General features: G+C 43.9%; 2 protein-coding genes across 3 annotated transcripts in view; both read left to right on the top strand.

Moving 5' to 3' along the window:
- The first annotated feature begins 100 nt into the window (after positions 1-100).
- uhrf1 (ubiquitin-like with PHD and ring finger domains 1) lies at positions 101-14,015 on the top strand. Of its 2 annotated transcripts, none has more exons than XM_079739159.1 (17): positions 101-228; positions 2,232-2,394; positions 4,599-4,880; positions 5,355-5,509; positions 5,804-6,019; positions 6,816-6,931; positions 7,045-7,231; positions 7,546-7,669; positions 7,769-7,876; positions 8,304-8,408; positions 8,968-9,074; positions 9,367-9,529; positions 9,936-10,073; positions 10,707-10,824; positions 11,243-11,394; positions 11,642-11,740; positions 11,919-14,015. In XM_079739159.1, the coding sequence occupies exons 2-17, from the start codon at positions 2,242-2,244 to the stop codon at positions 12,063-12,065; spliced, it is 2,370 nt and encodes a 789-aa protein (XP_079595285.1). In that variant the 5' UTR covers positions 101-228; positions 2,232-2,241; the 3' UTR covers positions 12,066-14,015. The 2 variants fall into 2 exon arrangements, with proteins under 2 accessions (XP_079595285.1, XP_079595286.1); XM_079739160.1 differs by having other exon boundaries at positions 150-228; positions 2,237-2,394.
- Positions 14,016-14,416: 401 nt separating this feature from the next.
- The window catches only part of kdm4b (lysine (K)-specific demethylase 4B), a 48,439-nt gene continuing 37,544 nt past the window's right edge, over positions 14,417-25,311 (top strand). Inside the window, 2 exon segments of the mRNA XM_079739954.1 lie at positions 14,417-14,529; positions 24,858-25,310. Coding sequence (XP_079596080.1) covers positions 25,274-25,310 — 37 coding nt within the window. The 5' untranslated portion in view covers positions 14,417-14,529; positions 24,858-25,273.

Here is a 25,311-nt window from a genome sequence, read left to right as displayed (position 1 = left end):
CCGGTCACAAGACAGATTGACAACCATGCTGACCAATTAGCGGCCGCATGTGAGCAAGAACGAGCCAATAGCGGAGTCCTTGTAGTTGTAGACGGGCGGGGAAAGAAAGTATCAAAGAACTATTGATTCTGTCTTCTGCAGCGCGTTGAGTTTCTCTTGCAAACTAGAGCGGTACTAGGAAAACTCTTGCGGCATAAACTTTATCCGAGAATTTGGACAATCAAACAGGTAAAGCCACGAACTACGTTGAATTTAATAACATACAAACTGTGTTGGATCGTATCGGTTGACCTAGCTAGCTAGCCTGTTTTTGCTAATTTGGAAAGTCTCCCTGCCTCGTTTCTGAACGGCTCTCCTCGTCATTCAAATGCATTGTTCGGGTAACTCAACACCCTTTACATCGTGTTCATTCTCCAACCGAGTGAAAACTAGGGCGCTTGGAGCTGCTCTGCTGAATGACTGAACGGGCGTGTGCGTGTTTTGTGCACATAAGTGTCTGGTAGGGGTCGGGAACGTGGTCCGCTGTCAATGCTACCGGGCTGGAGGGTTGAGCTCCGTGTGTGTGATGCTGTTGTGCGCGCTTTTACCTTGTGTTTCTGTTTACTGGGTGAACGTATACAATGGGCGATCCGCTTTCACACAAGTTTGGCCAGTACGTGTACTTACTCTCGATACAAAACGTTTACACGCGAAGGAGAAACTGTCCTATTAAAAAAAATAGTTTCAGTATTTGGCCATAGAGGTGTGGTTGTAGTAAACGTTGTATATTTCGAGATGCTCCTTTCTTTCTTGGTTTGGTGGTTAGATTGCTAAACATGTGGGGAAAGACGGACGTGACCAGTTTGAACACGACCACACTGGCATTTGAAGGGTTTTAAGAAATCGTCGGACCAGCTGATCCCAGCTGAGCGCTACGAGCACAGACCACCGTGTATAATACATCAATCGTGTTTAAAACAGACCGCAAAGGCATCTTCTGTTACAACACAATCGTAGCTACTGATTAAACCTTATCGATTCTATCTGAAGTAATACTGGGTGGTCCCATGGCGTGTTTTATTGTCAGAAACCCGAAGCCACATTGTTTGGTAGCAGCTCCTCGCGCCCGGATGTGCTCTCAGTGGGAGTGGCCTTCGCTTCGTTTTCCCGCACTGTATTTAAATCAGCTTGGCCACGCCCAGAAAAGACTGTTGGAGGGGTGACAGGTCACTCGGATGGAGGCGCAGCACAATGACCGTTTGAACACTGTTATTGACCGTCATCCAGTGGCAGAAGGCACGGAGTAGAGATTTGAATAGGCCGTGTCATTATCACTCTAGTAGATAATCCCTTGTTTACTAGCCTCGGCGACTTATTTTTATTTCCACCAGATTGTTATCCCAATCCTCGATTTGTCTTCTAATTTAAACAATCTGACCGTTATATGGATATAACAGCCACAGCAGTTTTTGCCCGCCATTGTAAAACCGTTTTATTGCACACGTTTTATAGCACCAATGGCACAAATGACAACACCAGATGCCTTGACACTGTTGTCATGTCTGACTGTGGTGTGAATGGAAAACCCTTTATTATAAATTCGAAAGATGACAAGAAAGCCAGTTCAATAACTTTCATTCACAACTTGTTTTTAAGGTTGGGGGGGAAGTCTATAGAATACTGAATCTGTATCCCACTTGGAATATTAATAAGCAATACTTGTGAGTACTTCAACCGTCCATACTATTTTCAAAAGCAATGGCAGCCAGGCAGATGCCATCAACATAACTTAAGCACAACCCCAGTAGCTACCTAACACTCAAACCCGCCGTTCTGTTGCTTAACATGGGTGATTTAGGAAACGGCTGTCAGCTTCATTGTGGTGATGATGGATGGATTCTGTTATAGCGGCTATAGGGGCACCACAGCTGTCTGGCTTGTTTTTGTACTATTTTGGAAACAATGGCTCCAAAATACAAGGAAACAGACGGCGTCCAGTTTCAATTATGGCAATTTCACTGTCTTCCATTAATGGAAAACAAACAGGTGTTCATCTGCCTTGTTCTCCTTGAAGAGGCAAACGTTTGCGTTAACAGTCAACGCGTAAGGATCCTTCTGCTTTGGCTATCGACGAGCGGGCTGGAAAGGGGGCTCAAAGTAAAAGGGCCGGGTCTGAACGCCAACCGGTGTGCCTGGCCCACTTCTGGCGCGGCTGCTGGACGGCATCCTCTAACGGTCCCCGTTGTCCCCAGGGCAGCTGCAATGTGGATCCAAGTACGGACGATGGACGGGAGCCAGACCCACCGGGTGGACAACCTGTCCAAGCTGACAAAGGTGGACGAGCTGCGCCTCAAGATCCAGGAGCTCTTCAAGGTGGAGCCCGTCCGACAGAGGCTCTTCTACCGCGGCAAACAGGTACGTTGAGGTCACACAGCCGGTGGCGTGGTTAATAGAGGATAGTCAGAGCTGGAGGTTTGCCATGTGAAACCTGCAGCTGGCAGATAATGGCCGTCGGTTGTGGATTGGATGCCAGGGATGGTTGAGTTGCAGCCGTTGGGTGCTGATCAGATTCCCCTGTTTTGACTGCAGGGTTGCAACATCGTCATTCAAGCTTTATTTGATGATTCAAATGTTGTCCAAGTGTGTTTTGGACTGCTAGTTATAGGCTTGAAAAAAATGTGTACATGGATTCTGTCTTCCTAGTTTTTGAACATGATGAATAATGACCATGGCATGCCTTGCTGGTCCCTGCAGGGTTTTTGAAGAACGCAAAGTTGTATGTGGTGGTGTGAAGGAATGAAGGTGCTCTTGTGCTATATGTATGCAATTAGAGGCTCATAAAGGTGTTCTTTTAAAGTGATGGTCAAAGAAAATACATTATCTACATAATCCATAATCCGAAACGAACATAATCCGAAACGTGGGGAAATCCATTGCAATCTCTCATACGCTCAGTTTATCGATTTTCATCAAGCCAATTGAATGGGGTAGATTTACCCAAATGGGTTACCAATTACCGTGTATTCACGTGGCCAAGGCAGTGAGCCATTACAGTACAGATGATTTATGATTTTGAGGAAGTACGAACTACACAAAAGGGGGTGGTTGGGGTCAGACCACACCCCTACACGATCTGATAGGTGCAGTGGAAACCTCCCTCTGTGATATTTTAATTCTTTTTAATTTTAAGTTTCTTTAGTTTAGCCTTCTACTGAATTGTCTGATAACTTGTGTCACCCAAATCCTGGGAAATTGTTTATTTTACATGTTTATATCACTCTTAACATTGTGTGTTGAAGAGGACGCAAGTAAACAAAGACATTCCAATGGTGTGACTATTATGATGCCTGTAAATGATCCGTTAAACTATAGGCACTCTTATCAGTATAAATATTATCCAATGTCATTGGTGCGCTCTACTCAAAAGATCTGGCAGTGGGCCATGAAGGTCCTTCCCAGTGGTTATATTTCAGGCTTTATCTACTTAATACTATTCAGTGCACACATACAGTATAAACACTTTGAATGTAATGTCATTTCCTGTCAAATTCAACCATGGCTGTGTCATTTTGGTAGTGAGTTGACGGAAATTAATTCACGTCTGTTGGTTAAATATTAGAAGAACAAACTAAATGTGTTTTCTGTGTAAATGTTGTCAATTAAGGTTGCCTCATTGTCTCAGAGATCCCAAGTCACAATGCGAATGCACACGAGGCTATTGCAAGATATAATGAGATTATTTGGCCAAAAGTCACTTTGTGTGTGTTTTAGAGCTTGCAATGCATTTTTGCATTGCAAACGGCTGAAAACAAAAAATAATAAAAAATCATAATCACGTTTCTTATGTTTTCTGACAGTGCTTCTGACATAACAGCACACCAGAATGAACAGATGTAATAGAAATATTGTGTTTGCGTGGATTTCAGTAGTGGGGACCTTTTTTTAAATGCTGTTATGTGTACAAGGCATCTGTCATATCTAACATGTTGACTGAATTTGTAAGAACCAGGTCTGCAAGCCTTGTTGTAGTTGATCGGCCAAGGGTTGTTACAAAACGTAATTTCTGCAGCTATTGGATCAGCCAATGGGGAAGTTTTGCAGTAGATCTCAATTGTGTGATATTGCATATAAATGCGTCTTTTATATTCTCTTTTCCGGCTCAGACTGTCTGTCTATGGCACCAAATGAAGGAGCAGTCTGTTGGGGATTACTGAGATAAAGTCCCCCTTACCCCAAGGGCTAATGCAATTCAATTGAATCTTCTGTGTTGCCATTTATCCTTCTGTTAGTTATTACCAGCCAGGTCAAGGGTCAGGCATAGTTTGGAACCAATCCAATCGTTTTTTTTGCATCTTCACTGTACTTGACCTTCTCGACCCATAAATGCAACCCTCCACATTCACTAAATGTCCTTTTTCTAATGCTTAATGATTTCCAATTATCGTATAGCTGAGATGTGACTGCGCAAATGAGCACTAATTAATTTGTTTCCTACGATGATTTATTGTATATTCCGGTCCTGAAGGCATTGACTGCAAGCATGTCCATTGGGAGACACACACGCACGCACTCACGCACGCCCACGCCTTGGTACAGAACCTAATTCTCCCTGTGTCCAGATGGAGGACGGCCACACCATGTTCGACTACAGCGTGGGTCTCAACGACATCGTGCAGCTCCTGCTGAGGACGGCCGCGCCGGCCGCCGAGACGGGGAAGACCAAAGACGCCAAGGAGCACAAGGACGCCGAGTTGTCCGACTCGGACTCCGGCTGTGGCTCGGCCCAGAGCGAGTCTGACAAAAGCTCCACCCATGGGGAACCCGAGGCCCCGCAGGCCCCCGGGACCTCCGCCAGCGCCGATACGCAAGAACTCATTGACCCTGGTTTCGGCTTGTACAAGGTAATGGGTTTGGTCGTCTGCGGTGGGCTGTTGAGTGTTTTGGCTAACGGTTGAATAGAAGAGTCATCGTGGTTGGTAACCCAATCCCAGAAGGGACTCCACCTTTAACCCGACCTGAGGAGTGACTCTTTCGTAACACGAGCCGAGACTGACTTTGGTGGTTGGTGACGACATTGTGATTATTACAGTGTTGTAATGTGGTATGATTTTCCTGGTTTAGAAAGCAGAGTGTAAGATGCGTAATCAATGGATGCCTCAATCAGGAAGAGACATCACATTTGGGCAAACTGCAACAATAAATCATACCTCGTAATAAACGTTACTTTGAACAAAACATAATGTTGGATGCTTTTGTAATTATTGCATCTTTCATTTATGCCGCGTATTCACCCATGACCTGCAGATTTTAAGCACTGACAGTAAAACGTCTGGAAAAAGCTTTGTATTCTCATTAATCTGACGTTTTGTGTTTAGATCAATGAGTTTGTGGACGCCAGGGACCTGAACATGGGGGCGTGGTTCGAGGCCCAGATACTGAAAGTCACCAAGGGACCGGAGCCGACCCCAGAGAAGGAGGAGCCGGGCCCGCCCACGGACGAGGACATCCGCTACCACGTCAAATACGAGGAGTAAGACGCATCTGTACTCTTGAGTTGGTATTGGAAATGTAAATACTTGGCTAGTGATTCATTGGTCGATGTATCGCTTTGTTTGCTTTTAGTGGACACATTTTGCAATATTTGTTAATGATTGTTTTGTTTGGGGGGGGGGGGGGGGAAGTAACGCATCATCCAATTGGTGACCATTTATTTCAGTTTCCGCAGTCAGGCACCCCCTAAAGAATGTAAACCGATGTGCCCGTCGAGTGTTAAATCTAACGTGTGCGTGTGAGCTGCACACTGACGGGTCCTCCTTCACCTCAGCTACCCAGAGAACGGGGTGGTCCAGCTGCTGGCCAAGGACGTCCGGCCGCGCGCCCGCACAGTCTACCAGTGGCACCAGCTGGAGCCCGGCATGATCGTCATGGTGAACTTCAACCCAGACGATCCCAAGGAGCGGGGCTACTGGTACGACGCCGAGATCAACAAGAAGAAGGAGACCCGGACGGCGCATGAGATCCACGCCAAGATCCTGCTCGGGTGAGGGGCTGCTTGGCTTGGTCGCTTCAGAGGGAAGAAGGGGCAGAATCTTTTTGACAAGAGAAACAACCTGTTTTGTGTTATTATCGTGTTAGAAATTGAGCTCAAACTATTCTGTATTTTGAAGTTTAAAACCTAGAACTTTGGACTTTTCTGTTCTCTTGATGCATTTTCAGCTGGTGAGTTCTTTTGGCTGATTGTCACATGTCCGTAGTAGTGATGAGTCCAAATTGTCGTATATTCGTATACGTTTGTTAGGTAGGTATAAAAATCTCTATTCAGGATTTGAACGCTTTATTTGGTACTACTTTGGCACTCAGGTTTCGGCTGCCCATAATGTATGAGCGTGAGACGTCCATCATTATGAGAACAACAAAATGGCTTGGACAAACATAAGATGACTGATGCGTCCATTCATGTCAGAGTCTGCATTCAACTTGACAAAAATGTACAGGCTCTTATTTACCCCCCTTCAATTTTGCAGGGCAGCAAAAATGCCCTATTGAACAGTTAGCACCAAGGGAGAGAATACGGTTCAACACCACGAGTGGTGTGATGGCTGCTGTTGACACAGTTCGCCTTTCTTTTTCCAGATATAGTGTAACCATCCAGTATAACTAGTATGTCTAGAATGTGCTCTACTTTGAAAGGAAAAGTACTTCATAATGCCACTGCCCTTACCCAAAGTATCTTTTTTTTAAACAAACATTAAAGAAGTTTATTGATAGCAAAACATTTTTGCGTCCCTGTTGAACGATCCTTTTTACTGAGATGGTTTTATAATCTTTCTCTGCAGTGAGGCTGGCGACTCCCTTAACGACTGTCGGATCATGTTCCTGACGGAGATCTACAAAATCGAAGAGGCTGGGGGTCCCGACAACTCGGCGCCAGGATCGGAAAGCCCGCTGAAGAGTAAGGATTTGTGGAAAATGGTGGCGATATTCATCGCATATTCTCTTTGGGGGCAGCATGAGACGGGTTTCAAGTTCTTGTGCTGACCCACCCCGATCTCCCCGGTTCTTCAGGGTCCAACGGGCCAGAGTGCAAGCACTGCAAGGACAACCCCAAGAAGAACTGCCGCTGGTGCAACTGTCACGTGTGTGGCATCAAGCAGGACCCGGACAAGCAGCTGCTGTGCGACGAGTGTGACATGGCCTTCCACATGTACTGCCTGGACCCCCCGCTCACGTCCATCCCCGACGACGAGGACTGGTGAGTCGGGGTTCTATAACTATACTATATACTATATAGCTATAACCTGCACGGGCGAATCTTCCAATCAGCGTCATGGAGGTCAATTGTAAAAGTGGTGCTGATGAAGTCGACTTTATTTTTAGTAGTACATCACAGACCCGCCCATATTCAGAGGGGGCTAGGGGGTTTCTGTATGTTAAGGAAAAACTGTCGAGGACTTCGTCGTATAATAACATTTTCCTGTTTTGTAAGGGGTGCATTTATCGAAATGTAATCTTTTATATTATTGTGTACATCATGTTTAGTAATATGCATGTGATGGTCTATTTCAGGTATTGTCCCAGTTGCCGTAACGATGTAAGCGAGGTGGTGAGGGCTGGTGAGAAGCTGAAGGACAGCAAAAAGAAGTCCAAAATGGCCTCGGCCAGCTCCTCCAGCCAAAGAGACTGGGGCAAAGTGAGTTTCCCTGACACATTTACAGATAAAACATGACTACTGTAACATGTTATTTCTAAGAATCAAACCAACTAATGGGTGTTTTTCCTCTACTTTCAGGGCATGGCCTGTGCGGGTCGCACTAAACAATGCACCATCGTGCCGTCCAACCACTATGGCCCAGTGCCTTGTGTCCCAGTTGGGTCCCAGTGGAAGTTCAGGGTGCAGGTCAGTCAACTTGACCCTCGTAGCAAGTGGCAGCCATCAGAGCTGAAGGAGGAAGTGATTACTCTGAAGGCAGTTAAATAGAAATGGCAATTCTTATCCTATCATCACGTAGCTGTTTTTTTCCCTTCCTTTAATGCTGACATCTGGTTGTCATTAAAGTGACTGGTTACTTTTAACAATGCCTGAAAAGAGGATCTTTAGGGGCCATGTTTGCTTTGTTTTAATTTGCCTTAAGCATTATTTTTTCATTTACTATCATAATTTGATTTCATACGGTTCATCTAAATAGCAACGACGAAAACATTATATATTTAAACGACTGAGTCAAAAGCTGCTTTATCTTTAAGCAGCTACAGCCATTTGACCGCTTGTCCGTCAAAGTGCCTGTTTCTTCTGAGCTTTCCGTGTATTTTCTCCGCGTGTCAAGGTGAGCGAGTCTGGTGTCCACCGGCCCCATGTCGCCGGTATCCATGGAAGGAGCAACGATGGCGCCTACTCCCTGGTCCTAGCAGGAGGCTACGAGGATGACGTGGTGCGCTAAGCAAGCTTATCACTTGTTATAATCAAGATTTTAATGATGCAGTTTGGAGGATTTTATTTTATCTGAAGCATCTTGGGTACAGTAGGCTCATGCATTCTTGGCATAGGTGGGAATCAAACACTCAACCCTGTGAGTTTTTGTCATGTACTTCCAGTTTAGCTAGACGTCTCCCCGAATTAGCATGATAATATTTGGACATTTGTGAAGTAATTGTCTGACTTGGTTGTCTGCGTTTTCCCAATAAAGCTTTATTGGTTAGAATAGTTGCTCTGCTGCTGATTCTCAGCCAAGTTCTTGGATGACTTCCTTGCTAACCACAGCTTGCTTGAAAGGGTTCATAAACAAGATGCCAAACCCCCAAGGGCCTGTATTTAGTCAGTCCCTTTGGATACGATTATTTACGGCTATTTGACCTTTTTTTACTTTGAGTTAACAAATACTGGTATTTTGATATTTGTTTCTTAAACTGGCATGAGCCTCAATGCAAAGAAAGTAGGGCTACTTAAGTGGACCTGGTTCTGATGATCTGTGTTCTTGCTCCCGGTTTTAGGATGACGGTAATGAGTTCACTTACACTGGATCTGGAGGACGGGATCTGTCCGGCAACAAGAGGACCGCCGAACAGTCATGTGACCAAAAACTGACCAACATGAACAGGTGTGTAGTTGCTGTTTGCTATTGCTGCTATTTTAGGTTCCTATAGCCGCTATCTTGGGTTCCTATACCCACTAGCTTGGGTTCCTATAGCCGCTAGCTTGGGTTCCTATAGCCGCTAGCTTGGGTTCCTATAGCCGCTAGCTTGGGTTCCTATAGCCGCTAGCTTGGGTTCACGTACCTGTTCCTTGTATTGTACCACTTTTACCGCCACTAATATTATAATAAACCGCCCAATACATAGTTGTCGGTTGGTCATACTGGTCCTTACTTTTTGTTTCGGTTTCGTTACCAGGGCACTGGCTCTGAACTGCAACACGCCTGTGAACGATAAGGACGGGGCGGAGGCCAAGAACTGGAAGGCTGGCAGGTCTGTCCGGGTGATCCGCAGCTCCAAGGGTCGCAAACACAGCAAATACAGCCCAGAGGACGGCAACCGCTACGACGGCATCTACAAGGTAAGCGTTGGGGGAGGAGCCAAACTGTTACCAGCATGTCCTGTGGTTCTGGGTCTTTGTGATGGGTTCATGTATTGTAACCAGGTCTCTATCGGTGATATTTATGTCCGTCTTCAGAGGGGTGTGATATGTTGTTACGCTAGCTACCTGGTAGATAAATTGGATGTGCTGTTTATTTTTAATTTGGTGCTGCTTGCAAAGCATAACGACCAGGCCTTTAGTCAGTTGTAAGCTCGATGGGACATGCATCTTAACGTTCTGTGGACAGATTAACCTGTTCTGCAAAGTGTCTAAAACATTACTAATGGCACTTCACAACGTGTTAAGATATATGCTGTTAACTTTAAAAGAGGCCGAACATCCTTAGCATTGGTGGTCAATTTACCTCTGCCCTTGTATCTCCTAGGTGGTGAAATACTGGCCGGAGAAGGGGAAGTCTGGTTTCCTGGTGTGGCGGTACCTGCTGAAGAGGGACGATGACGAACCAGCACCCTGGACCAGAGACGGCAAGGAGCGCGTCAAGAAGCTGGGGCTCACCATGAATGTGAGCACACGTCATTGGCTGATGCTTGAGCTGGACCTGGGGAGGTAGAACCAGGAACGGGGCGATGGTCAGCGGTGTAGAAAGTACACCGGTAGGAATTAGCAGTCAATTCGTGACTGTTTAAAAGGGATGTCACCCATCGGTTTAAGCAAAACTGTTATGAGGAAAGCTAATGGTGCCACCATTTCTTGCACTCTATTTATATTTTTTGAAACCACCACTTGAAAATATCCATATTGGGCACATTACTGTGAGGCTGCATATCAATTTCTACCCTTATTCTATGGCCGAAACGCACTAAAATTCAGTCCTTAACTTTTTAATTAATGTAGAATGTCAAACAGGACGTCTGGGACCTGTATTTTTGAATCCAACCACTGTGAGCCCCCAATAGGCTGTTGGATGAACTACAGGTTATTCACTTCCCCTTGGACTTCATGGCTACTACTTTTATTGAATGAATACCAAATCAATGTATTTGGATGTAAATATTGGACTGGTTTGCTCCAAGGCCCCTCTTAAAGAGATAACCCAGCAGGCTGAGGATGCCTTGATTTACATGTATATTTTGAATGTAATTTGCAAGTCTTTGCAAATGAGTCAAATGAATGAATGCGTGTGTGTCCTCCCCAGTATCCAGAAGGGTATCTTGAGACCCAGGCAGCGAAGGAGAAGGAGAAGGAAAACAAGAGTGAGCCAGAGGAGGACACCCCAACCAAGGGCAAGAGGAAGAGGAAATCTCAGGGTACAGGTGAGCCAGATGAGTACCAGCACTTTATTGGGGATGAGATTACAGGCTATTGGAACCACCATAGCGTTTAACCATTCCCCTAATGATAAAGTGCCATAACAGGACAGTTGGGCTGTGGTCTTCTCCACTTTTACCCCACTAAATAAGCATTGATATTTCAATGAAAAACAATTCCAACAAACAAATGAAAAGCATGCAACTACAAGATTTTTTTTTTTTTCTATTCACATTCACAGCAATGCTGATTATAACGGTGACTTATGATTCCTACCATCCCCACTGGTTCCATCTGTGACCAATAAATGTTCAATAGCATTAGTCTAATGGAAGGGTGTTTCACAATTAGTTTTTAACATGGGGTTTAAACGAGCCATGCGCTTGGATTTCTAACGTGTGCTTTACGTGATCCGTCTGCTAGATTCGCCCAAGTCCTCCCCGGCCAAAGGAACCCCTAAGAAGATGAAGGTGGAGGTTTACAAGCTCACCGGGGAGCAGAAGTCCCTGATTAAGAAGGACGAGGCCAATAAGAAGATCTGGGTCGAGGCCAAGCAGTCGCTGGCGCTGGGACCGGTAAGAACCCATTACTTTATACCACACACCTGACAGGTGGCTGGGCTATAGGCTGGGCCAATAATGACTTGTCGTCATTTCTATTTAAAGGCAGTCGGTATACATTTTGGTAGCCATTTTCAGCAATAATCTGAACAAAATTTTTGTGAATTGATTGATTAAAAATTACTTTATATATATAGGTTGGGAAACATTTGTATGTATTCCAGGTTGTGTGTAACAATACTGTGGGATGTTTCTTCTGCAGAAGTTCCTGAACAAGGTGGAAGAAATGTTCTTGTGCATCTGCTGTCAGGAGGTGGTCTACCAGCCCGTCACCACAGACTGCCAACACAACGTCTGCAAGGTAGGATCTGCTGCTATCTCACTTGCATCCGCTTATCATGGGATCTGCTGCCAACCGTTGTAGTGCAGGAAGTGTATTCCATGGTAAATATGGATGAGGACCAGCTGATTTTGAGCAGATGGGTTAACGGGGATCATGTTTAGGTATTGGATGCTGACAAAAATATGTTCTATTCCAGGAATGTCTGCAGAGGTCTTTCAGGGCCGACGTGTACACCTGCCCTGCCTGCCGACACGACCTGGGCAAGAACTACGTCATGAACGTCAACAATCCACTGCAGGTCATTTTGAATCAGTTCTTCCCTGGATACAGCAGTGGACGATGATCACACCTTCTGCTCCAGAAGGACGCGCAATGAACTGAAAAAAGGGGAGACGTTCAGTAGAGGCAACAAAGAATCATTTTTTTCTCTTAATATATATTTTTTACAATGAAACTTAAGTAATTTGGGTGGATTTTTCTCGCCATCTCCAGTTAATTCTTTCTACTTTCCAGGTTTTTTGGCGGTTTTGTTATCAAGTGTGGTTATCTTTTCATTGAAACTGCATTTGAAACTTTTGTACATGTTCCTATTCCGTTACGGATGCCTCTTTTTTTTTTTAACCTCACATTGCTTGGCATTATTTGTCATTTAACAATAACAAACACACCTCTCCACGTTTGCCATAATGTAACTCATGGTTGCAGTACAACAAAGTTCCTCTACGTGTTAACCACACTCCCTCAGTACGCCTCTCTAGCAAGTCCAGGTGGTTGCCAAACTTGACTTCTTAGACATTGAATTTTTGTACAGTTTTTGTTTTTTTGTATATGGAGCTATCTAAACGTTAACCCTGTCGGTCTTTCCGTTTTTGGATGCAAATTGATACCAGATTTTTGCAATCAAGTTCTTGTTCTTATTTGTTCTTGTTCTTGTTTATAATTAAAGGATCACATGGTTGTTCGTCTGTGCATTAGGCCAGGTGCTGGGGAATTTTTTCCTTGCCTGTATTTATTCTTCAATGCCTTGTCCTTTCTTCCTTTTTTATGTTGCTCAAGCATTCACTGTTGGCAGATTTCATCCCTTTAGTCCAATTTATGGCTGTAATCTCAAAGTGGTCTGAATTACACTGCCAGCTTCCAGAACTAGGTTAATGTGGGCAGATATTCAAACGTTCTAAATGTTCCAATTGTCCCTGACCATAGATTTGAAGCATATAGTTTCAACATAATTTCAGCATACCTTTTTATTTTTTTCTTGTGCACAAATTTGTTTGCGATTAACCCAAATGTATCTGAAAGCACTGTCCAAATTCCATTTACATATTTGTATGAAGTTGTCTGAACATAATCTGAATTATATTCCTTTAATCAATTTGTTGTTTCACAATGTTTATACTTTTTTTTTTTTCTTTTAGACTTTTATAGAATTTGAATATTTTTTAAAAGTTGCATGCATTTGATTACTAAAAGTTGTCTACCACTCTAGAGTAATGTTATCCCACTGTGACCATCCCCTCATGCATTTGCATTAACTGACTGCTGTTAAACCAAGGGCTAGAGTCTGACCAAGGTCAGCATGCAAAAGGCTTCAAGAGGGAAATGTGGTGCTGTAGAACGTGACCCTGGAAGAGTCAAATTTATTTGAATATGGGAGCTGAATATAAATCTGATACTGAATCCATATTTTCCGTTGCAGAGGGAATTTGTTCTAGTTCTTGGGTCCCTGGAGGATGTTTTATTCATTACCTAGTTGGGGAACCACAGAGTTAATGGAACCCTTATTCAACGGCGTATGCAATAGTGTAATAAAACGGGAATGTTTAAGTTTAACCTCACTTTTTGTATTTGGAACAGTCCTCATTCCGTTTAGTGTAGGTTTTAAGCCGTTTTTTTTCAAAATGTATGGTTAACTAAGCAACAGGAAAGCAGCTGTCAGGTTCTCGTTATTGCTCACCAGCCAAGCTCATTGTACCAATCGGGAACATATATTACATGTATTTTGCTTGCAATATATTACTTTAACCAGCAGTCTATCAGCCTTTCAATGTTGGTTCTAACTGCTTTTGATGTTTGAGTTGTTCGGGTTAAGTGCACTTTGGGGACCCATGAGCTGAGCTTTGAGGCTAATGGTTGCAGATATTGGTAATACCTCAAATATTTACAAAGATTTGCATTGACTGGAAACTGTATATTTTCTTAAATTGTATATTTTTAGTCCCACTCTTAGTTTTGATATGTAGGTTTAGGATGCTTTCTATTTGCACTTTTTTGGTGCAAAAATGTACACGTTCAGTCTTTTATACAATAAAAATGTAAACATGATTGTGTTCATTAATTTGCAGGTATTGGATCATTTTTAAAAAGTAATTGGTACTGCGTAGTTTTGGTTATACAATAACTATCTTGTCCGAGATAATTGGGATACCACGCCAGCATTTAATTTAAATAGTTATTCTCCAATTTAAAAACGAGGGTAAGCTCCAAAATGAAAATAGGGTTTACGTGCAGGGCGTGTAGGCGAGCATGATTGTGGAGCATCAGCAGTGAGTACCTAGTGTCTTTGCTATTGGTTCATCCAGTGGGCAATCAACAAAACGTACCATCGACTTCGCTGGAATCACCTCGGCGAATAACGTCACTGGTACCCTTGAGCCAATGGCGAAGTTGTAATTCTTCAGTGGGCGTGGCGTGATCCTGACGGAGGCGCTAGCTAGCAATGCTAAAAGATAATCGATCTTAGTACATTTTAACAAAACGAAAGGATTCTGATTGGGTTTACGCAGAAAACACGGATCTAACAGCAGGAGGTAACGTAACCCGGTGCATTGACAATTGGTTTTACTGTCCGTTGTATCTGTGTTTTTGCTTGGTAAACGAAACCGTCGTCGCGATGTTTTGTTGACTTTATTATTGCAGATATTGGTTCAGTTAGCTAGGTGGCTAAAGTTAGCTCGCCTTTTAAACCATGAGATGTTTGGCTTTAAGGCCTAAACGTCAAATATACCGAGCATTTTGTGGAGACAACATTCGTACGGGTCGTATGCGTACAAACACATACACCTACAAAGGAAATCGACTGCGGTAATAGCATGAAATCGCTGCTTAAAGACTGCTATGCACAGCGGTGCTCATACATAGCAGCACTGCCAGTGTGCGGCGTTCAGACCCTTTAAGCCCAGGGACGGGGATGCACGCGTAAACCACCACACTACCAAATGCAACACATTTGGATGGTTTAACGCGTTGGTGACCCGATAAGCACGGTTGTGTTGGGTTATATCTTTAAGAACCCTACATGCCTTTTTCCGTTGGATAAGTTAGTGGGAAGCTGCGTGCAGGCCGCTTTCGGTTGCCTTGACCCGTCCTTATTTTGGATGACACATTTCTCGCACATAGTTGTGCGAGAAATGTAAAGCCCAGTTTTACCGAGTTGTCATGTCTTCTGCACGAACGGCAAAATATCTTTGCATCTGCATAATTCAATGTCAATGAGCTGTTCCGTCTTGTACTACAATTTGCGACAATGCATATCACTTTAATGATGCAATGTACAATACCCAGTTTTAATACTTGATTAAAAACAGGTTGAAGTTTAAATCTGCCAAACAGCAGGATGTCACGCTATGTAGATTGCATTATTTCTAAATTGGGTTTAAAAATACATATCCCTATGAAATTAGAAGTTATACTATTTAAAGGCAGTCAGTTATTGTAGTTATTGCTATTGCAGTTCTCACAATCCATGTTTCCCAATCGCTCTTGGTGCAGTTGTGAATTGTGTCTCAAGTGTAAGAAAAACGAATGCTTTTCACATCTTCGCTTTTATGCATGATATAATACGCAGTGTTCACCTTTGCAAAAACGAGTTGATTTGGAGCATATGTGTGGTAATATGTTGATGTGAACATTTGTTTGTTGGATGGATGTCTGTGTGTTTAGGCGATAAGGGAGCGTATGCAATTCAAAATCCTGTATTCTGTGCATAGCACCATGTATATCTCAGCACCGTGACCTGAGGTGACTTATTTCTAGCCATGATCACGCAAGCCTTTTTACTTTATACTCATATACTCTTTTCCCTCTATATTTCCCTCACTATGATTCATTCAGCACGACAGTGAAAAATGAATTCTAATTAACGTTAACCTTCAACGTTAACGCATTGCAAATCAAATTGCTAGCTGCATGTGTAACTGCTGTGTGCCAGTCCCGCCAAGAACCCACACGCAGGCTGGATTGGATAATGGCTCTTTATGTGGTAGCCCAAGCAGAGAGCTGCAATGAGGTAGATGCGCACACACAATATATGATTTAGCACTTTCACCGGAATCGACATCTACAGGGGGCAATAACAATACATCCCAAGCAGAGAGCTGGAAAACTGCCCAAGTACATCACATCTTGACATTTTGCGACTACAAGATGTGACTTAATACCATATAAAGATCTTTAACAGAATAATTTTTAACATGTGATCGTATAATGGTTTTAACCTAACAATACAATATATTCTTAACTTATTTCTTTAACAAACATCATCCTTTTATTATATATTTATGAAATAGAAAAGTAAAAATAGAAAAAAATACAATAGAAAAATACAAAATGCAAGACGCAATGTTAAATAAATAATTAAACTACGTAACGGCACCCCCTAGTGGTGACTATCAAATTTAACAGGCCACATGGCGCCGTATTGAACATGGCGGACAAAATGAACGAAACGCAACTTCATGGCACATTTAACACACATAGTTCAACAATTATTACCTGCAATGAGGTAGATGCGCACACACAATATATGATTTAGCACTTTCACCGGAATCGACATCTACAGGGGGGAATAACAATAACTTCAGTGCAAAATAATAATACTACTAACGTGAGCAACAACCAATACAAAACGGAAATGCACCAAGATAACATCTCGATGTTTGCTGTTACATGACATAAGTCTCACGTTAGCTTAAGTGTAATTTATAATACTTTTGCAGAGCAACATCAAATCGTGGCTTACCCCAAGCAGAGAGCTGGAAAACTGGAAGAGCATCCGGTTTGCGATCATGTATATAGATTTAAAGGTAACAGTAGATGGCGCAATTACTCTCATTGCAGGACAATTCAATATACAGGCTATATACACATTTTAGTAGGAATTTCAATAAAATAAAGTATTTCTTATACCCGTTACATACACCCCCCTGAAATTCCGCTAAATATGGGAGTGCAATACTACATATAAAAAAAAACAAACTATAAAACTGTGCTTTACAAGGAACAAAACTAGAGTGCATGTCAGCTAAACTCTCCCAAAAAGGAGTGTGGGAAGAAAGGAGGCGATCAAACTCCTAACTAAACACAGAGATGCCTGCTACACCTCTGAATTCCAAAACATTGTTCCTGTAGCTTCAAGTACTACCCAGACTCATCTCTGGTCAAATACTTAATAAATCCCGATACTCAAACCGAAAGTGCATCTCTAAAGAACCGAAACAACATACTAACTGATACTGTGGACACAGAATCCTCATCTACTACTTGCTCATTCATTCGATAAACAAGGCGTTGGGGAGGCTCAATGGAACTACGATCCCTGAGACCATATCGGCCAGGCTGTGTGCAAACCACCTGAGCTAGAGGGCCTGGAACTTCATTGTCTGGACAGTCAGTGTCAGGAATGGCTGTCTCAGGGGCGTTAGTGTCCGGGGAGTCAATGTCTGGAGGGTTACTGTCAGGAGGAGCAATGTCAGCAGCGTCAGTGTCCAAAGGGGTCTCGTTTGGGCGAACAGCTTCGGGAGGGATCACGGCTGTGTCAGGGACTATACCTTCAGAGCACTGTGGTGGGCCTTCCGCACCATCGACAGCAGCATGGTCAACATCTTCTGCAGGTATTAGTTGACTGTCCTGACTGGAAGCGGCGACTGAGAGAGAGTCAGACTGGGCAACATCAGACCTCCGGTCAAGCGAGTCATCCTCCTCTTCTGAATGGACTTCCTCTTCACCTGTCTGCATCAGCCAGCTGACTGTACGTACATCACTGTCTTCCATCACGTCAGGCACAGTGTGCGCAGCTGTGTCACATTCTGAGTGTTCGGACCCACTGCCCACTCCTCTCTCGCAAGGCAGGAAGCTGACAGAGAGTAGTAGATTCCGGTGAACGACTCTCTCTCTGCCTGTCAGGCAATCCTTGACTCTGCAGACATGGATCTCAGGTCTAACTGAGATCACTTCATATGGGGTCGACTCCTACTTGTCTGCAACCTTGCGTTTTCCTGGCACACCTCTGTTGGCGATCAACACTCGGCCTCCAACGACGAGGGGTGAGCCCTTGACCTTGCGGTTGTACAGCTTGGCGTGGTGAGTCTGTTCCTTGAGACTGTTCCTCTGCACCATCTGAGCGGCTTCACGCAGATCCTTCTTCAGGCGGGACACAAAGTCTGAGTGGCTGACAACAGTCTCACTGGTGAGAGCATGCTGAAACATGACGTCGACAGGGAGACGAGGGATTCTCCCAAACACTAGGTAGAAGGGTGCAAACCCTGTCGTCTCATGCTCCGTGCAGTTGTAGCAGAAGGTAAGTTGTTGAAGCATATGTGGCCACTTTGCTTTGGACTGAAGGGGAAGAGACATGATCATGTTTCCCAGGGTCCTGTTAAACCGCTCTGTGACACCATTTCCCATGGGGTGATACGGAGTCGTATGGGATTTCTGCACCCCAGCCATCTCTAGAAGCTCCTTGATCAGCTTGCTCTCAAAATTGGCTCCCTGGTCCGAATGGATACGCCGAGGAAAGCCATAAATGAGAAAGAAGTCATTCCAGAGACGACGAGCGACCTGCTTGGCAGTCTGATTCTTGCACGGGAAGGCGTGTGCCATCTTGGAGAAATGATCAGTCACAACTAGAACATCCACAGATTTGTTCCCTTGCTCAGCAGTCCAAAAGTCTATGCAGACCAACTCCATAGGCTCAGAGGTGACAATGTTCTTGAGTGGCGCACGACTGTGTGGCTCAGGCGTCTTCCCTACTATGCAGCGCTGGCAGGACTGAACATAGTTCACGACATCACGTTCCATGCCACTCCAGAAGAACCGTTGCCTCACCAGAGACAAGGTACGATGCTGGCCTTGGTGACCTGCTGAGTCATGGAGACCTTGGAGGACTTTCTGCTTCAACGAGTCAGGTACTATGAACTGGAATATCTTCTTGTTCACCTGAGGATCTTTCCTTATCTTGTACAGAATGCCATTCTGTATGGTTAGTCTACTCCAATGCTTTAGCAGCTTAATCACGCTACGTGACTCAACAGCTCTCTCACGTTTGGTAGGTCTCTTGCGTCTCTGTACAAAGTACATGACCCCGCTTATCTTGCCGTCTTGCTCTTGTTGACCGACGAGCTGGCTCTGAGGGAGTGCAGCAGACTGGTCTTCCTTCTGCAGATAACTGAAGTCAGCATCTGTCCCAATCATGTGACTCACACCGCCTGTGGACTGTGCATTGAGGATGGCAGCGATTTCCTCTGATGCTACTGAGCCTCTGGTGTCGGGTGTAACTGCCCCTTGCACTGGCTCGTCCGATGCTTCACCACCGTCGTCCACAACAGCCTGACAGTTGTTGGACACTCTGAACACCTCTTGTACGGTTCTGTCAGTCACACCGTTGACCAGGTCCAACAGTGAGGCATAAGGCTCGGTGACAAGGCGATGACCCACACACGACTGGACAAACGGCTCACGGCTCAAGGCGTCGGCCACAATGTTCTTTGGGCCGGGAATGTACTTCAAGTCAAAGTGGTAAACAGCGAGCTTCGCCACCCACCGCTGTTCACACGCGTCAAGTTTGGGTTTGGTCAGAATATATGTCAAGGGGTTATTGTCAGTCCATGTGGTGAAGTGCCTGCCTGTCAACCAGTGGCTGAATTTGTCACACACTGCCCATTTCAAGGCAAGAAATTCAAGGCGGTGTGCAGGGTAGTTCAGCTGAGAGCGAGAAAGCATTCTACTCGCAAAGGTGACAGGTCTGGCTACTTTTCCACCAGGCGGCATTTGCGACAGGACAGCTCCAATCCCATCAAAGGATGCGTCAACAGCCAGAATGAACGGGGCATTGAAATCCGGGTGGGCTAGAGTGACACTTGCCATGAGGTCGTGTTTTAGTGTCTCGAACGCATTCTGGCATGCGTCGGACCAGTCAGCAGGAGTCAGTTTCACGGTACCTCCTTTCTTCACAGGTTTTCGACCTCTCTTGCACTTGCGCTGAGCACAAGGTTCAGCTGTGAGCCTGAACAGCGGCTTAGCCTTCGCAGAACATGCCTCAATGAAACTCTGATAGTACATCACCATGCCTAGGAACGATCTGATTTTACTAGGGCAAGGCGTTTTTCCATCGGACTCCATGAGTTCTGTGACCTGTAGATCGTTTATGGCTCTCACTTTTTCAGGGTCTGTTCGAACCCCATCTTCACTGATGACGTGCCCAAGAAACTTCACAGTCCTTCTGAGGAAGAAGCACTTCTTGGGTGCGAGCTTAAGGTTGTGCTCCTTGAGGCGAGCGAACACCATCTCCAGGCGTCTGAGTGCGACTTCCTCTGTAGGCGCAAATACCATCAGGTCGTAAGTCTCGGGTCACGGCACCAATGTAACTGCTGTGTGCCCGTCCCGCCAAGAACCCACACGCAGGCTGGATTGGATGATGGCTCTTTATGTGGGAGCCCAAGCAGAGAGCCCAAGCAGAGAGCTGCAATGAGGTAGATGCGCACAAACAATATATGATTTAGCACTTTCACCGGAATCGGCATCCCAAGCAGAGAGCTGGAAAACTGACCAAGTACATCACATCTTGACATTTTACGACTACAGGAAATGCATTTCAAGATGTGACTTAATACAATATAAAGATCTTTAACAGAATACTTTTTAACATGTGATCGTATAGTGGTTTTAACCTAACAATACAAAATATTCTTAACTTATTTCTTTAACAAACATCATCCTTTTATTATATATTTATGAAATAGAAAAGTAAAAATAGAAAAAAAATACAATAGAAAAATACAAAATGCAATGTTAAATAAATAATTAAACTACGTAACGGCACCCCCTAGTGTTGACTATCAACTTAATTTAACAGGCCACATGGCGCCGTATTGAACATGGCGGACAAAATGAACGAAACGCAACTTCATGGCACATTTAACACACATAGTTCAACAATTATTACCTGCATTGAGGTAGATGCGCTCACACAATATATGATTTAGCACTTTCACCAGAATCGACATCTACAGGGGGCAATAACAATAACTTCAGTGCAAAATAATAATACTACTAACGTGAGCAACAACCAATACAAAACGGAAATGCACCAAGATAACATCTCGATGTTTGCTGTTACATGACATAAGTCTCACGTTAGCTTAAGTGTAATTTATAATACTTTTGCAGAGCAACATCAAATCGTGACTTACCCCAAGCAGAGAGCTGGAAAACTGGAAGAGCATCCGGTTTGCGATCATGTATATAGATTTAAAGGTAACAGTAGATGGCGCAATTACTCTTATTGCTGGACAATTCAATATACAGGCTATATACACATTTAAGTAGGAATTTCAATAAAATAATTAAAGTATTTCTTATACCCGTTATACATGTAGACAAGTTTTTATCTACACAACGTTCCAACAATTTCAATTGGAAATTCCGACCATATGAGGGCAGCAATGAGCACGCGACGGCCACGTTGGATTTGTTTACATCTTCATGTTGGACAGTAGATCCATAAAACACGTAGAACAAATATGAATACATTCCATATATTCCTTCAGTTTTAAGGGCATTTTTATAGTGAGTAGAACAGACTATGCATTAAATAAAACGAATAGAGCTGATGTCCCCCACATTTCTCCACTGGGTTATTTCTTCTGGGATTATATATCTGGGATTATATTGGTGCTCCAACATTATGCACTTCTATTTTTGTTCTCCCAAAGGTTTCACAGCACTGGTGCTTTCTAACTCAACTGGTACAGCATGTTATTCACACTGCAAGGGTTAGGTTTCTCCATGCTAAGAAATTCATGAACTCACTGTATTGTTAGACACGTTATATCAAAAAGATCCACCAAATTGCACATTTTATGATCCTCGACCTACTCTGGTCACGCTAAAGGAAAGCTAAGCAAAAACGTGTCATAGCTGTGAGTCATCTTGTGTAAATTGGGGTACAATTCACATTGGAAGGGTATGATTAGGACTGAATTTAAAAAAAGGAATCTCGAAATAAATTGTTCCCTAATCTTCCTATTGCTCGATAGGAAGATTAGGGACGCGAAGGGGCGACACGATTCTTAACAGGAAGGGGTGACACGATTCCATACAAAGTCAGGATAGAGACGTGAATCGGGCGAATTTTTCGCTAGAGAAAACCCGCGACAAGATTTGATTTGCAGCGCGACACTTTTGCCAGGCACGGGCGAGCGCGTTCACGTGGATTTGAAGCGCGACACTTTCGCTCGATTTCAAATATTTACACTTTGCCGTGACATTCGCGTGATTACAGCCAATCAGCGTTCAACAGCGTGGCCACTGAGTGACGTGCGTAACGTAACAGCCAATCAGCGTTCAACTGGCCAACCGTTCCCTGCAGTGCAGTCCGGGGTCAACCGCAGCATGGAGGAGAAAGTGATTGTTGCCGTGTGCGACTCCCGTAGCTCTATAAATAATAGTATATCATATAATTATATACTATAGCACGGGTAGCTCTCGTAGGGATTGGGCTTCGTGGAGTTTGTTTACCGGCGTTGCTATGGTTACCGGTCTTGTGTGTTCCAACGTTTTATTAGGTATCTAATAAATCGCTGTCTAATCAAAACTTCATTCACTGCCTCTTCCGTGGTCATTACAATATTATGAATAGACTGCGTCGGGTTCTCCGACGTCTCTCCCTCTTCCACAACAGGTAAAGACATGCAATGGTGGTTATCTCGGCCGTGGTTGAGAATGTATTGGCATGAAGCACCGTTGGCAGGCAAAATCATAATCTGCACAGCAACAGATTGTGATCTGTCCCGCGACAACGCGAACGGGCGACAAATGTGTCTTTTGGTATGAACGCAGCATAAGGGCCTCATGAGAAACCAACCAGAGACAGCAGTATTTTTAAGTATCCAACCAATTTGATCCCAGCCCCCCCTTCACGTCTCCCTTTAAAGGTGGGTAAACACCAAAAGCGAAGCAACTATTCTTCTCTTGTAACTCTGGCGAGGTTGCTCACGCAAACCGCAAACCTTTCTCGCATGAGCGATTCAGCATCCTGCGAAATTCGCTGGAAAGTTCAGATATTTCAACTCGATGACACATTTTTACTTGCATCGTTTGCATAAGTAGAATCACGGGAAATCCCTGTGAACCAAGTCGTTTATGCGGGTTCCCAAGATATATTTACCTGTTTATCACATTATCTTTGCTCAAATTCCCTTTCTTGCCATCAAATCCTTACCCAGTCACCAATCAGATATTGTGCTATGACCCTATTGTGATAAGGGTCCAGAAATTGATAATGCACTAGGTGATATTCACTCTAAAACATGACATTGATTAATGCTTTGTTCATTGCACTTACTTGTAGCATTACAATTTATTGTTTCCCTTGCACAACAATTTAACAGCTAGCTTTATTTTTTTACTAAAACTTCAAGTAGGTTATATGCCCTCCCATACTGGAATATTGCCCATTATATAGTATGCAATTCAGGTAATACGTTTTCGAGAAATACCCAAAATGCTAAGCTAAAGTCAATCAAGACAGTAAGAATAGTCAAGTTATCTCGGACAACAACTTATCCAACTTGCTCATTAACTACCTGATGATGTCTTTTTCTTGGGTTGCATCATTCACGGAGAGTTTAAGTTATCAGGCGCTGGCTGCAGGCTTGACTTCCACAGCTTTGATATGTAACCAGGTGTTTAACTCAGGTTCGACCTGTTTTTCAGGTCAGTTTGGCATTTTGCATTACAACTACTTCAGTTGGCATGGTCTGCGGCAATGTCTTGGTCCAATTGGGAAAAGTGTCATCAACCAAACTCATCATATACCCAACCTTAGTGTTGACCTTTTTAAGTAATGCTTTCAAGACTCTGCATATTGCATTGGTTAATGTCTTTGACTCCCAGCAAAAAGGTAAAGGGTTAGATCCACAATGTCTTCAGGCATCAGCGAGCATGATGCCTAACTCCTACCTGCTCCTTAATGCCATGTTACTAAACTAATCAGTCAACGATTCAGTTTAATTAATCTCCCTTGCAGTTTTTCCAAAGAAAACACAAATGTATTGATGTATATAGGTTTTTGTGTCTGGTTATGTTGAATTCTGAATTTGGCTCACTGCCAGCTGGCGATTCTTTTAGCGATTGGTTGCATGTTGCATGTGGTTGTGCCGGGAATGTTTCAGTCAAATACCATATTTGTCAGTTAAGAGTTTTTTTTTTGTTTTCAACATTTTAGAGGTGTTCTACTTGTATTTCCAAAGTAATCCTCTTTTGCTTGGATTAAACATTTCCAAAAATTATCAATCAGCATGAACGATTATTGAGAGAATATTTGGAAATGAAGGAGCCGAGGACGGGTGGAATCTCAATACAAGGACGATTGGAACAAACCCCTATTTAGTGCAACCATGAGAATTGGAGTGGCTTCATGTCCCATTTATGATGCAGTATATGGTGGCTCTTGGTTTTAAATTATTTAAATGAAACCTCCATGCTTGCTTGCAGTTCGTCTGAAAAAGCAAGCAAGTTCATAGTCATTTCATAGAGTAAATTATTAGTCGATTTGAATTTACAAAGAAAATTACAAGCCCTTCAACAAAGAGACCTTTTTAATAAGGAAGTTGGTTAGGTTTTAAACTCCACCTTTGTTATTCTCACTATGAAGATGACTCTATTTGGCCACAATAGAGCACGATACGAGGACCAAGGCTGGTTTGCCACTCCATTCAGTAGTCATTCCAAACCGTAGATAATGAAGCACAAAAACAGACAATGTCTGCTGGAATACATCCATCAAACAACTTTTTTCGCTTTGATGTGTTTTTATTATACATAAGACTTTTATACTAAAGAATATTTCCCCTTTCTTCAGGTTTCACGGCTGCCAATACAGGACTCCTTTTATGGCCAAACACTCGCCACCAGATGTTGCCATGGATACGCCTGCGGAACCGCCAACGGATGTGCCGATGGGGTCCATCAGGACCAAACCCCTAGATCCATCAACCAAGCCTGTAGCCATGCCCATAGATCCACTATCAGTGTCCACTACCAAGGCCAGACTTGCACCAACGAGTCCCCTGGCCACACCCATGAATCCATCAATCGACCCTCTGCCCAGAGATCCACCGATAGAACCCACTACCGCAGCCCTTGATCCACCAATGAATCCCATGGCAACACCCATAGATCTACCAATGGGACCAAGGGCTACCCCCCTCGATCCCCCAATGGAAACTCTGACAGAGACACTCAGTGACGCGCCGACGGTGTCTCAGCAGGGTCCTGATGTTCTCCAACCCACTCAAGCTCCTCTTCCCTCCCCC

This window comes from Pollachius pollachius, assembly GCF_949987615.1.
Source record: "Pollachius pollachius genome assembly, chromosome: 7".
NCBI lineage: Eukaryota > Metazoa > Chordata > Actinopteri > Gadiformes > Gadidae > Pollachius > Pollachius pollachius.
The sequence above is the reverse complement of the archived record's forward strand: the minus strand, read 5'-3'. Positions and strand labels throughout refer to the sequence as shown.